We start from the raw sequence: 14,586 nt of genomic DNA on the forward strand, positions 1-14,586 counted from the left end.
TACTTGTTCCAAGGAAACCCCTATCCTTGTGTACAGTGGAAGATATCTGAAAGAGAAATAAGGATTATTTATTTTATTTCCACTGACAATTTCTCTTGGAAATAAGTTTCTCAGTTCAGAAACTCCTGGTAGTTTTTGTTTGTTTCTGATTGCTGAGTACAAGTTGCTGTAGGTAGTATTGAAAAAAAAGGTAAATCAAGGAGATATCTGGTAATATGTGAAGTACCTCAGCAAGAGGAAAGGCTGTGAGGAAAGACTGGAATTTCTGTTGAATTTTATTTATGATTTTTAATGAAGGCTAATTGAAAATGCACTTCTTTGTCCAGTTCCCACTTAATCACCAGATGACTTTGATTAAGATGCAGTTCTGAGATCAGACCTAGCAGAAATTTTACTTTGAGGACTTAAAAAATCTCATCCCTGTGTTCTACAGCTTTCTTAATTCACGTGTCTTTATATTGTATATTTCGATATTCCAAAAATAGGACGGTTTTTAGCAGTTGCAGTAATTAGCAAGAAGAGTTCCACACTCAGCAAAAAAGAAGTGGAAGGCTGCATAAACATTTATGAAATATTGAAGGATTTTTGGCTTTTTGGATAAACTCTGCCAAGTCTTATTTTTAATGAAGATGGAATGATAATATAATTTTTTCTGTGCATAAAATATTTTAACATATTAACTCATTTTATGTATTACAGCCACATGTATTAAATGATTCAGACAAACTTGGTGTGTATTGGTATGGACAAAGTGTATTCACAGACCTTTGATTTAGAAAACAAATTTAATACAGAGCCACCAATAAATCAGTGAATAAGCATATGTAGGGTAAGGAGCACAAAGAAAAATTATTATATTGCGTCCTTTAGACAAGATTCTGGCCTTGTATATTTGAGCGTGAATCCAGAGAAGCTAATTTACTTACATATTTCGCAAGAGCTTAGGTTTTTTAAGGGTTTTAGGTGGAATGTAATTAAATCTGGTATTTCAGAGTCTTCTGCTGGTTGCTACTCTTGCTCCGCTCCCTTTCATCTTACACTGGAGAGAACTTTATGTATCTGTTGTATATTATACATAATGGTTTAAATTACGGTGATGTATAATTTAAATTTATCAAGTAGTTACAGTGATATTCGTCATGTAGAAATTTGAACCAGGTACTGGTTTAGGATTGGTTTGCTCTTACATTTAGATTTATTAGACTAAATCCAGACTTGATATAATAGAGGACCAGAGCAGAATACCTTTTGCATTAATAAGCTGCTTTTAAACTTGAACATTTGAGAGCTTGAATGTGCATTTAACCTCCTACACTTTGTGTGAGTCAGAAGTGTTTTACTGTAATGTAAATCTTTTGCATAAAATAATTATCTTCCCACTCTGCGATGAGGAAATTTATGTTAACTTGAAGTCTGAGAGATGTGAATAAAATGTCCACCTACCTACCTACCCAGTCTAGTCGATATTTTTGTTTTGGGTTATAACACAGACACGTGAATAGAAAAAGAAGCATTCATCGATAGTTCTGTAACATCGCAGTTCTTTGACCTCTATTTCTTGTGCTGTTGAATGCTGCTATCAAGTGTCATTAGCAGACTGAAATGCAAAGGAAATAAAGGACTGAAGTACGTTAAAAATAAGTAATCTTTCCATAATGCAAAATAAAGTCCAGCAATTTAAAGGCTACAGGTTAGCTTGCATATGAAAAAAGCAAGAGAAAGTTTTAGCAGAAGTAGAATCCAGCTTTTAAGCAATGTTATGCCACTTACTTTCATGGCACGATTCTCCCCTCTTTCTTCTTTCCTTACCTTACCTTAAGATCATCCATGTTACATGTGTTACACGTGTAGTATATGGCGTATGTATCCTTGCACGTTGTAGGAATAAATATTTTTATTTTCAAGGATTTAATGCATCATTAAAGAAGGGAGGCAACATATAAAATACTTGTAGTGCTATAGTGTTTGACTTTGTGCCATTCAATTTCATCAGCTTTTCCATGTGTGTGGATTAAATTAAAAAGAGATGACCTGCTTCTACTTCAGAAAAGTCTTAGAAGAATTTAGCAGTGAAGCAGCAGTCATTCACCAGCAGCTGTCTATCTGCATGCTGAAGATGTCATCAATAATGCACAAGACGGCATCTCTAAGTTGAAAGAACAGTAGGATTGGCATCAGTTTCGCTTAATAGAGCATCATACACAAACTAGACAGTGATACCTGAAGCACTGACAGCATCCATTACATTAAAATGTATATGTCTCTTATTTGGAAGTGTTATGCAAACTTGACAACACTTTTACTTTTTTTTCTTTCTAAAGTCTGATTTTGGTTGCACTGAGATTAATATTATTTTTCCCCTATTCTCAGAGGGTGATGAGACGGGAGTGATGGATAGTCTGCTTGAGGCCTTGCAGTCTGGAGCAGCATTCAGAGATCGCAGGAAACGAACACCAAGAGGACAAGGTAAGACACTTTCTGAAAACTTGTAGTTATGAACTGAGTGGGCAGAAGCTGGTTGTTTGCAAAAACTTACCCACAGTTTTTGCTGAAAACCATTGATCTGATCTTGGTCATTGAGCTACTGTGAAAGCTCATAATGTTCTTTGTGATTGTGGGTTTTTAACTCGATAGCTCTATCTTCGAATAACTATGGGCTCTAAGATATGACGGGGTTTCTGTTGTGGTTGAAATGGCATTTAAAACATTGCTGCACAAAGTATGTTCGTCTTAATCTTCAAAACCAGAAGTATAAATAATTTATTGTAGGTGGCACTGTGAAAAATATTAGCTTCTTACATATAGCTGATACTCTTTTCAAGCACTGGTCTTAGATATGTTCTGGTTTATTTGGAAGCTCCAGTGTCATAAAAGTAAAATTACAATAAAGTAGCTTCACTTTCTTGAGGGAGATAATAGTATTGTACTGAATTTAGTCTGGTTTACTGGTTCAGTCTGCACAATCATTGCTTCCTGCAAATTTGGTTTTGAGAAAATTTGGGAGAAGGCTAAGCACCTGCAGTGTTTCCTCTATTTGCTTCTCTGCCTATGATATGCCAGTTGCCTACGGTTTGTGAACTGCATTTATTCTCCATTTACATTTCATAAAAGCCTGTGGTAATATACTGTATTTTGAAATTTTTATTTTAAAACACGTCTTACAGTACAAAATACAGTAATAAAAAATTACAGGTGAAAAATTATAGTTATTTGGCATAAAATCTAAAGCTTATGTTGGATATGTGCTGCTAAAGGTTTGGCAAAATGGAGTCGTCTTATTTTATAATTAAGGCATGTATATCTACCTAATCCTCAATGAGCTAGGGTTAGATTCATGTTGGCTGATTATTTTTTTTCAGAACGGAGCAGAAGAGTAAAGGCAAATTCTACTAACCTCTTTCAGCTAGCTAGCAAAGATGGTATATCATTACTTTTAGTTTGCCATATGCCTGATCTTACGGAAAAAATAAAAATAAGTTAGATAATTTGTTCGTACTAGGAAATGAATTCTGCTACAGTTCCAGTATCATTCTTAATTAAGAGCTTGTTTCTGCTCTCAGATCAGAACTGAAAGAACTCCTCGATCAAAATGTATTTTTTTCCATATCTTGAGCAATATCAATGTGAGAGATGGTCTGTCTGTGTTGTGGCTTGAGGAGAGATTTGTCACCTGGTGGTGACAAAGAAAAGCTTCCCAGGGACCAGAGGAGATTGTGCAAAATCTGCTGCAGCTGAGAAAGCCAAGGAGGTGACTGAACCCAGGTCCAAAAACCAGTGACTTCTCTGCAACAATAGGGGGCAGAGCTAATTAAAATCCCTTTTGTTTCTCTTCTGTTTCATATAGTGACTTTCTGTGTGTTTGAAATGTCATTGTGTCAGTTTATATTCTAGTGGGGTCTAGCTTTTACGTATAAGATGTTGATTGATTTGGGGGAACATACCGTGAGAAAAGGTCTAGATAATCCATTTCCAAGCTCTGGCCAAGTGTAAGTCTCCTCCTAAGTGGATAGGACCATCATGTAAAGTTTCAGGTGGTAGCTGAAAATTTAGGCAATAAACGTTAGTCCCAGTCAAGTGTTTGATTTAAACGATGTAAATTTTCTCATGTGACTTAGGAACATACATGACATCTAGTCAATAACTTGTCTATAAACCAGAAGATACCTAAAAATATGGCTATGATATCTCTAAGCAGTGATCTATAGCATTAAAAAAGTAGGGACCTTGTTTACAGACTTCTGTATCTCTCCTTAAAAAACTGAACAATGACAGTTTTCTCGTTGGTACCACCAATAGGCTCTAAGTGTTCTGGAGGGTTTCGTCCAGCGAGATTTTTGTAAACAGTTAACTCAATGCCTTCTGTGGTACAGTGGAAGGAAGAAAAAGTAAATAAAAGCTCTGGAAAGAAGAGGTTGGGGATTTCTGGGCTTGCTGGGTCACTTGGTTGTGATTGACAAGTATGTAGCGAATGGTATAGTACTGTCCCCACATGGTTCATGCTGTCATGCTGTAGGAGTTTTCCATGCAGTATTGGTAGCTTGCTGCACTCTCTGTAATCAGCATGTATGCTTAACAGACAGAAAAGAAAATAGGTGCTGCTATTTTGAAAGTTAGACTTGTACAGCAAAGTTTTGAGCTTGAACTTGTCTTGCTGGCCATCATGGTCCGAGAAGAAAAATTGTTATTTTCTTCCTTAATTTTTTTGTGTGCCAGTTATGGCTTTCTCACTCAGTACTTTAAATCTAGTGAGCAGAAAAAACTTTTGCTTGCTTACTTTTTTCAATTTCGTTAATTACTTGGTAACAGGTAGTCCCTACAGAAAGCCTAAAATGAAAACAAACGGAAGAACCACGAGCAAAACGCCCCAAAAAAGTGCTCAGCAATACAGTTAAGTTCACTTGCGTACATTTTCGTGTCTGTGCTCTGCATCCCTCTTGTTGCAAACTTGCTTATTCTGTTTGCACCTACTCAGGGTGAAAATGAAAAATATAGAAGATTACAACCCTCTCAATGTTACAACCATTAGACCATGAAAATTTGGCTTTTCTGGTATTTTCTTCTAGTAGTTTCACAGAGTAAATTTAACTCAAATGAGCAAACTGTTGCATCACTACTAATGCCGTTCTTTATCAGCTTGGCTGAAAAGGAAAAAAACCCACAACTTCCCAACACAAAAACCTCTGCGATGGCATATGTTCACTGCCAGCTTTTAGGTGCGTTGGTTGGACCTAGGAGGGATCGTTTCATTGGGATAACAGAGCTCCAATTCCTATAGGCCTACAACCACTCCAGAATACTATTATTCTGCCAAAGATACCCGTTCAATTAGCCTGTCTTACAGAGGTCACTGGGGTACCTTGTAGCATGTGTTTGTGCTCACATTGTCATGTTTTTAAAGTATTTAAAGAGTAAGAGACTGACTGGCTAAGAGATGGAGATAGGAAGGGAACGGTGCTCTGTTCGTCTAGAATGGCATCCCTACGCAGGGGGAACTACTCAGTATCGCAGTTTTTCTTCTGGGGGAAAAAAATAATTGGTGAAATGTACAGACAGGTTTGGAAAAGTAAAACTCATTTAAAATATGTTTAACAGAATTGGTTTTGTTTGTTTGCCAAGCCTGTAAATGAAGAGCTACACTTTAATGGATTGCATTCTAACTATAGACTTTTCCAGCAAAAATCTTTTTGTTATCAGGTCTTGGATAATAAATAATAATAAAAAATTCCTGTCTTCCTACCCCAGTTTTTCATGTCATTGTATTCTCTTGTATTCTTTGTTATGTATTCTTTGTTATGTAGAAGTTTCTGCATGGTTTCTCTCTCCTAAGCTTATTACTGTATTTTTACTGTTTCTAGCCACTCGATTTTAAGTGTAGAGTTTGTCCTTTCAGTAGATTGCTTTGCTTTTATAGAGGCTATAAAATAATAATTAGAAATCAGTTTCTAGAAATATTGCTTCTTCTTCCAAAAATATACTTGCTTTTTGCAAGTTTGCTAATATTGGAATGAGAGCGTAATGAGGAACGATATTAGGTGGCATTCATCACAGGGTACCAGTTTAAAATGTGTGTCCAGCACTGCTATTACACCAATTATCCCTGACCTTTTTTTCTGGCCTTGGGGTATGATATTATTAAAGACGACTGATTCAGGAATATTTTCTCTCTAATATTAGCTTAAGCAAATTTCTGCATAGAGCCAACTATTCTGTTCGGGTTCTTTCTGTTAAACTGCTAAATTTTTTGCCATGGAATTTAAGTTTAATTTGTTTCAGAAATGTTAATAACTAGTGCCCCCTTCTATATATCCAAACTATTACAACTGCAGTAATAATACATGCTAGTATTTCTGTAGTCTTTCACTACCAGGAAACCACAGCTATAAGGAACACGCATGCGGGTTCTTTCTGCTTTAGATTTCAGCATAAAGTAATTTTTATCAAGTATTTAATGTGGTCTGCTAGTACACATGTTTCAGGTTATTTTTTAATCCATGCATCAAAATCAAATCAGTACAGCGAGATGCATAGTAGGCACAATTTAGGAGTTTGATGTTACTGAGAATTGCTAGGCTGTCATTATTCTTTCCATATTAGCAGTACACCTTGAGAGTGAATCTCCCTTGTTCAGTTTCCACATCTAATTTGAATCTTTCATGCAAGCCATCCCCGAGTGCTGCCACCACTTGTTTAACTTCTGTAAGGTAAAAAGGAGTTGAGGCAATGGACTGTTACTACTTTTTAATGACTTTTGACAATTTTCTTACGGTGTTCAGAGAATTCCTTTAATTTAAAATATGTTTCTTTAAAAAATATTAAGAAGCAGACTTTTACATTGAAGTTTATCAGAATTCTAATAAAAAGGTTATAGTTTTAGAACTTTTTTGTCTTCTGCTTGAAGACACAGCTATGCTTCAAATTCAAGGCTGACTTCTATGTTTATCATTGCATTGGTTATATAAAAAAATCTGGAGAGTTAGTTAAGTTTCTGGGTGCACGAACCTTATTTACGTAAAACACATTCAAATAAAAATCTTCAGTCAAAGCATATCTGCTTTGCTGAAAGTATTGTGAATCATTTCGTATGTGGCAGTTTCATAAATAAACTGAGTTTTGACATGCTCACGTCTGTCTGTGAATTGATGAGTAGATTCGTCAGTGTTAAAATCCAAAAATGTGGGAGATGCACTTTTAACAGATCATGATTTGTGCTCAGCTGAAATGGTGTTTGAGTAGCCTTGTTTGCGTCTTTCAGTTGAACAGTGTGTCATCGTCTTTAAGTATCTGTTCTGAAGTTAGAAAAATCCGTAATGGACTATAAAAACACTAGTGTCAAGTTTAAAAAAAAAAAGTACATATTTTAAATGTATTTGGTCACCTTTTAAACAGCCTGTGGTAAAGAACTAATATTCCTGTGATATATTTGGCTAGCATGTCTAATTTTTTGTTGTTTTACTTTGAGAAGCTGAGCGTTTAAAAGCATGTTTTGCTATCTCAGTTATATAACAGAGGGTTTTTTGCTTACAGTCGTGGACTAATGAGACTTACACGCATGATCTAAGTGCTTTGGAATTATCACAACTATAACAGCAAGAGCTAAACAAGGATCACCAAGAGGAAATTTACTGGTTTTGCCATCAAGGCATTATTGCGAGATTTAAGTTTGCTTTTATTGCTAAATACATATATCAGTTGTATAAGGAAAATCTATTTATAGTACCATTCAAATCAAGTCTTAGCAAATTGCTGTAGTCCAGAGAGCTCCATAAACAATCCCAAAGCTATTTAAAAATAGGTATTTGTGGTGTAATCTGTTTTTCACTGTGTATGTATTTTGGCTTATGATTTTTGTAATTAAAGGAGTAACATTAGATAATACATTATTCAGGTGGCTTAACAGGAAAGCAACAGCTGTAGTATGCAGAGGTTTTACTTGGCATTTTGGAGGAATTCTGTTTACAGGCAGGGTGAAGGAGAAGTGATGAAAAAGGGAGGGGAAAAAGGAATTAAATCAGACTTTAACCTCCAGCCTGCCTAGACTGGATTCTCCAGGTTTTTAGATGACAACATCCTTCAGCATGAAGGGAATGAAGTGGATCTGAAAACACCTCATGACCAATAACTGTATGGACATAAAGTCAAAATTCAAGAATTGTATACATTTGAATAATTGTTTTAACCTGCATCATGTTAATTACCCTTCTCTAGAGCAAGTATTGAAGATTGATTAGCTATCTTTCAAATGGATTCTCTGCTGTTGGTATGCATGAGATTGTTCACGTGTTGACACAGTGTGTGTAAAGTACTTAGGAATGTTTAGTAAACTAGCCAGACAGAGAGGAGCGGTATTGTGAACTCTACCCTTTGCATACATTGCTGCTGCTGCTGCTTTGTCTAATTCTTTGTTGTTACTTGCCATTTTAATTTTTTTTTTCTGATGCAAGAATTTTAGCTGAATAAATGAAAATATGCCATGAGATGGCAATGGCACGTACACACTAAAAAATGTCCTTCAAAAAGAGGGTGCTATATAATTGTTACTTATTACATCTGAGTTTGTCATTCATCTAAAGCATTTAGTAACTCACACAAGGCTAAGGAGGGTTATGTGTCCCTTGCTTTTATTAACATAAGAGCTTCAAAATATATTTCAGCATAGTATTAAAAGTATTCTCTGTAAGTTGTCCGGGAAAAGTGCTACATAAAATTCTACACTGCAAGTATCGTAACATTTCTCAAGTTTTAGTATTTTAGAAAATTAACACTGGTGTTACTTTACTCATCAAATTGTCCTAAGATGCCAAAATATAAAGTTCTAATTTTTTTTGTGACTTAAGGCATAGCAGAGTGCCTGTTCCTTTTGGAATAAAAACACGTTGATGATGATGACAATTACGTGGAAGTACTGAGGATTATTCTGCAGCATCATGGCATTTGTAATTTGCATCACATAAGATCTGAGCTTATGCCAGCCCGTTGCAGGCTTGTGCCAGTTGCTTCAGACATTGAAATGGACTGTTATATTTGTTTCTTTAAAATTGTTTTGTCTGTTTCATCATAGAACTCTGCAGGTACCCAGAACAGCTATACAGTTCATACAGCCTGTATATTATGGAGTTCCTACTCCTGAGAGTTGACTTGGCACAGTTGCTTCTGAAGCTCCTAAAAGCCTTTAGAACTCCAAAAGCCTTTTTGCATGTCCTACATTGTGAAATAGATTTTTAGAACTAAAACAAAGCTTTTCAGAGAATTGTTCATAGTATCCAGCCTTTCAAAAAGAGTAACCCAGAAGGAGGCTGCCAAGTTCATGTGGTAGAATTTTGTATGAGTTGGAAGTCACCCACAGTTCTGAATTTTAATTCACACTGAATCTGAAAACTGGTCTGTTTTAATGAGGTAAGTCTTGCTAGATGTTAAGGCCTACAGTTCTAGAGATGGGTAGCTGAGTTTTGCCTAGATCTGTATGTGGCAGCTGAAGTCAGAGAAACTACTTTCACACACTGAGGAAGGATGTTCATGCATTCATTTACCAACTACATGAGTAGTAATGAATGATATGCAAGGCTAACTTAATATACATTTGGACATTTGAATTTTCTTTGCCAGTGTTGGTGCTGTTCTTGTAGAATTATTGTAGAAACTCTTCTGTTTGAAAAATTTTCTACCACAGTACTGTTTACTGAGGTAATGCGCCTTGGCTTTAATATTTTAAGAGATACATATGTAATGAATGGAAAGGAAAAGAAAGAGGTGAACATCACAGTTGTAGTGTATGACTTGGTAGCAGATTAATTTAACTGACATCAGGTCAAAATGGTGATTTACCATCCTGTTCTATGCACATAGTGCAGAATTGACAGTCCTCTAACCTCAGCATGGAGAGTCTGTCCCAGGTTTTTTCTAGTGGTTGTCATCTTGACTGTAGCAAATTAATTAGTTTCTTTTCTGCAAAGACAATATTCACCCTACGGGTTATGACGTAACAGAACTAATATGGAAATGATTTTTTGTTTTATTCTGAAGTCAGACGTGATGGGTTTAAAGAGGGTATTGGTGCTATTAACTCTGTGTTCATTCGGTTGTCTTTATCTGAAAATCTGAAAGCTCTTTATAGAAGTGGGCACTGCTCCCCCTTCCATCATTTACTGGATGAGTAAACAAATATCTTGTTCTGCCGTCTTCCAAAGCTAGCATAGCCTAGCACTGGTGCTGAAAAAGCAGTCTTGCTCTGGAAGCTTATTGGTTTTTTATTAAGCTTGTAATAAATTCAATGATCTGGTGTCGCTTTGTGGCTAACCTAAACCTTTGACTCTCCAGAGGGTCTGTTCTTCAGGCAACAACCTGTACATAAGTCCAGAGTCTATTGCAGGCAGGACTAGGCTGAACAGACAGCCAGTCTGAAGCCAGCCAACTACCAGTAACTTTTCTAAATCCTCTTTAGATTTGGCTAAGGCAGTGCTGATCCCAGCCCAGTGAAGATCTTCGGAGGCTCTGAAACACTGCACTGATGCAACTGTGTTGGCTTCTGAGTGACTTGCAGTGTAGGAAAGGCAAGTTCATCTGGCTGCAAAAGACCTAATTGGCATTTCTTTCATTTTCTTTATGACAGTTGAAGGAGTAAAAAACCTAAAGTGTGCAGCCAGAAAATAAGTTAAAAAGCACTAAGTAGTGTCCTTTTTTATCAATATTTTAGGAATCCTGAAATTATATTTGCATGTAAGTTTTCTTGGGGCTTAGCGTAGAGTGATGCATTGTAATTACAGGGGAACTAGAAAAATGTCTCTGTGGTATTCCTAGGTTAATGCATTTTTGTATACAGAAATACCTGGAAAGAAAAAAAATAAAAATATTCAAACCAGATAAAATGGTAGTTCTCTGCTATGTAGGGAAACATTCAAACTGCTGGCGTGCACTGGGGGAAAATACAGCATCACTTTCACGTTAGGAAAGAGTCATGTGCAGCATATGATGTTCTTAAAAGCACAGCAGCAAATTCTGTCAGTACAGCATTTAAAGGGGAAAAAGAAGGTTATAAAAATATAAAATATAACCCTGTGTGTATATTCATAAAATCAGGTGGAGTTCTTTATTGTTCAGTTGAAGGAATCATTCTAGATAATGAGTTTGCTTAATCTAAACAGAGCAAAAGTTTTTTACTGAGGGGCAAATGTCAGGGCTAGTGACAGAAGTACCTAGAAAGGGCACTGTCGTGTATAAGTGCAGCAATTATGAGACTTGCTGGATCCTCTGCTTCTTATAGGCCCTGGGCAATTGCTGCATATTGCATCCTTTCCCCACCCCCCGGGGCAGACCATGTTTCTGTCTCCTTATAGCTTAAGTATCGGGCTTATTTCTTGCAGAGAAGGAGAAATCTTGTTTTATTTATGTTCAGCTTGTTGCTTGCATATCTTGTTGAGATTTATTGCACGGTGGCTTTGGTGCTGTCTTTGTAATGGCCGCCCTCAGCAGTCGGTTGAATGCCTGTTTCAGATAAGTCAGCTGAGACTAATTTGAGGGTATTACTATTTTTCTCAAAAGTTTCACCAACAGGGAAGAAACTTTTAGTTTTTTGTTCTACGTGGCCTTCAGTGGGTTAGTTTTGGGGAGAGCTGAGCAGTTTAAGTGTATTAATCAATCCCTTATAAACATTTGTCTGTCAATATTTTATTCTGTTCACTCCTGTAATTCTCATTTAGCTTAATTTTTATAGAAGACTGTAGACAAACATTATTGATTTCTAATGGAAATATGCTGCAAGTTACATGATGCTGGTCAAGTTTCAATGTTCCTATTATGATTTTAATGAAAAAGAGCAATTTAAAATATATTTTTGGCATACTCTAATGAGTGATTTAGCTGCTGAACTGGAGAGCACTATTGCAAATGTGAGATCAAAGAATGGAAGTCAATGACAGACAACAGAAAATACCATGAAACAGAAGAATTTGCCTGTGAAAAATTAGAATAGTTTAGCTGAGGAGTCAAACTAGTCTTAATTAGAGTTACAGATAAGACTTAATATGATCTGTGGGTTTTTTTTTCTATGCTTAAACTTTTGCTATTATTATGATGTTAATTAGAGGCATGCTACCAAAAAACATACTTTGATCTTTATAGCTTATTACAAGTGGAAAATTTTACCAATTTGGGGGTATAGATTTTGTAATATCAGGTCAGCCTGAATTTAACTACTTTTATGCTTCTAGGAATTTTGGAGAAGATAATTTTAGGGAGGTATTTTGTATATTGACAAGTTGTTGGCTAGTTTTATAGTATGATTTTTGATTTTTTTGCATCTTTCTGCAAAGCATCTTGCCGTTCATTCATAATATATTGGCCTTAAAAGACTACAGCTCTGATTTTGCATGGCAATGCACTTTGCCAGTTGATGTTTCGTACTGTTGTGCTGCAACAGTTTAAATTTCAGGGAGCATACTGAGACCTGGTCAATCACCATTGTAACACAACTTCATGTCAGTATCTCCATTACATCTCTGCAACTGTAGCACAGGTGGTTCGTCTAATTATTGTGCATTATTTTCTCAACATAATGTAGCTGTGCTGTTACCTTTGTAATATGTGGAGTTCCAAAATTGCTCTCACATCCTAAAAACTCTCAGTGCTAGTTAGTGTAATAAATTCATATTGCTGGGTTGTTTCAGTTTGAACACTCTTACATTTTAAAGGGTGCTAGAATTAGGGTGAAGTTATTTTTAATGAGGAATAAAAACAGATGTGAGATATTGATGATGTAGGTTAATAATAATTCTAGTAGTTATATATTTTGGGTAACTCAAATTCCAAATCCTAGAATGATCTATATTCTGTAAAAACAAGACACCAGTCTTGAAAGAGTTTTGTTTAGTCCTCTTCAAAACATACTGCAGAAGATAACCTTTGAGATGATTTGCTGTGTTTTCCTCAGTAGAAGATCTCTGCATATTACACTCCTGATCTCTTCTTTGGAGGAAAAAGTGAGATATATGCTATAAGATTCTGTGAGAATATTGTAGCTAGTATATCTATCAGTGTGTGCCTTAGCTCATGCTCTTTTACCCTCTCATGGAAGTATATAACATCATAATATCGTTATTTAAAAGCCATATACATACTGTACAGTGTTTTCCAGATGGATGTCTAAAAATAAACAAGATACTGGAGCTCTTCAAGTTATATCTATATTATGTCTGTTTACTTCTCATTTTCTCTGTGATTTCTGTATTTTTTTCCCTTCCATTTTCTGTTAATGAATTGGGTATTTCTTCTATTGTTGAAGAGGATTCTATTTAAATAATTATGTCAGGTATATGAAATCATACAACTGTGTCTATGTGCCTGTATCTTCATGAATACATTACTGGAGTGAAATGTCAGCTTTTCTGCATTTTTTTCTACAAATTTAAGGTACAAAGGAAAATGGACGTATCACACTGAAATAGGGAAAATGTTCAGTTATTGTGAGGAGGTTGTTTTGTTTTGTTTTGTTTTTTTCATTTTAAAGTGATCAGATTTCTAAAATAGCATAATAGAAGAAAAAGAAAAAATCTTACTGACAGCATTCCCGCAGGAACTTATCTTCCTCAAGTGTTTACAATGAGGTTCTTTGGAGACCTTGGAACTACAGTGATATCATTGGTGCCTTATGAGAAAATGCCCAAGGTAAAACTTCAGTTCACCACTTATCAGGGATGTGTGAAGGCTCTTGGGCTGAAAGGTTTGTTAGGTCACTCTATAGAAGCTGTCAGTCAGAGTAAGCAGACAAGAGAATGTATTTGGGTTTTTTTCTTCAGTAAAAGCGGGAGGGAGAAATAATCCAACTTCAAGGGGGTACAGCATTTTCCCTCTGTCATCAAGTTACATTGTCACATCATGCAGCTTTAAGTTCTGCAAGAATTATGGATAAAACAGAATTGGATGGAGGACATAAAAGGTCTTTATGAGTTCATAGGGCATAGTTGAGTTCGAATTAAGTTGATTTGAGAACAAAATGGAATTTCACCATGACAAGGGACTGATTAAAATCTAGCAAGGTGTCAAATCAACTATTTGGAAGTCAGTTCTTGATTTCCTTACCAAAAAAAAAAATTGTATCTGATGATTCACTCCTAAAAAATGCCAGACATTCCAAAGAAGCTTCATAACTTCTTTGTGTGTAAACATTGCTCAATACAAGGTGGATTTGAAAAAAATACATTATCTTCTGTACTAGAGTGAAATCCTTAAAGGGAGATTTACCAAAAACTTCATTTCTTCTCCTAATGGACAACCACTCTGAAGGAAGCTAGGATTATGTTCATGGTGTCTTTTGAGTATTTTTTTCTGTTGAAATTAGAGTCTATTACTAAAGAATATAATTTCAAAAATATTATATCTCTTCACTGATGGCAATGATGATTTTCTTTTAAAGCAGTAGCAACATCTCATCTAAGTGATCAGAGTTTGAATCTGTTTCTGTGTTGTGCTTAAGCTTCTTGGGAAATTTTTAAAAATATATTGTTACAGAATTTGAAAGTTTTGTAGCAGTGAGGGGAGAGAATTTAGCAGTATGTATAAGCTTTTAAAAAGCTGTTTTAGCAGTTTGCTGGAATT

General features: G+C 35.7%; 1 protein-coding gene across 10 annotated transcripts in view; it reads left to right on the forward strand.

Moving 5' to 3' along the window:
* DIAPH2 (diaphanous related formin 2) overlaps positions 1 to 14,586 on the forward strand; it is a 250,096-nt gene that overhangs the window by 188,484 nt on the left and 47,026 nt on the right. For 9 of the 10 annotated variants that reach the window (XM_075106689.1, XM_075106684.1, XM_075106687.1 and 6 more), the window contains one exon: positions 2,371 to 2,466. In XM_075106689.1, the coding sequence (XP_074962790.1) occupies positions 2,371 to 2,466 (96 nt within the window). Of the gene's footprint in view, positions 1 to 2,370; positions 2,467 to 3,560; positions 4,977 to 14,586 lie in introns of those variants that run through there. The other variant, XM_075106690.1, reaches the window with a different exon arrangement.

Source organism: Phalacrocorax aristotelis, chromosome 11, assembly GCF_949628215.1.
Source record: "Phalacrocorax aristotelis chromosome 11, bGulAri2.1, whole genome shotgun sequence".
NCBI lineage: Eukaryota > Metazoa > Chordata > Aves > Suliformes > Phalacrocoracidae > Phalacrocorax > Phalacrocorax aristotelis.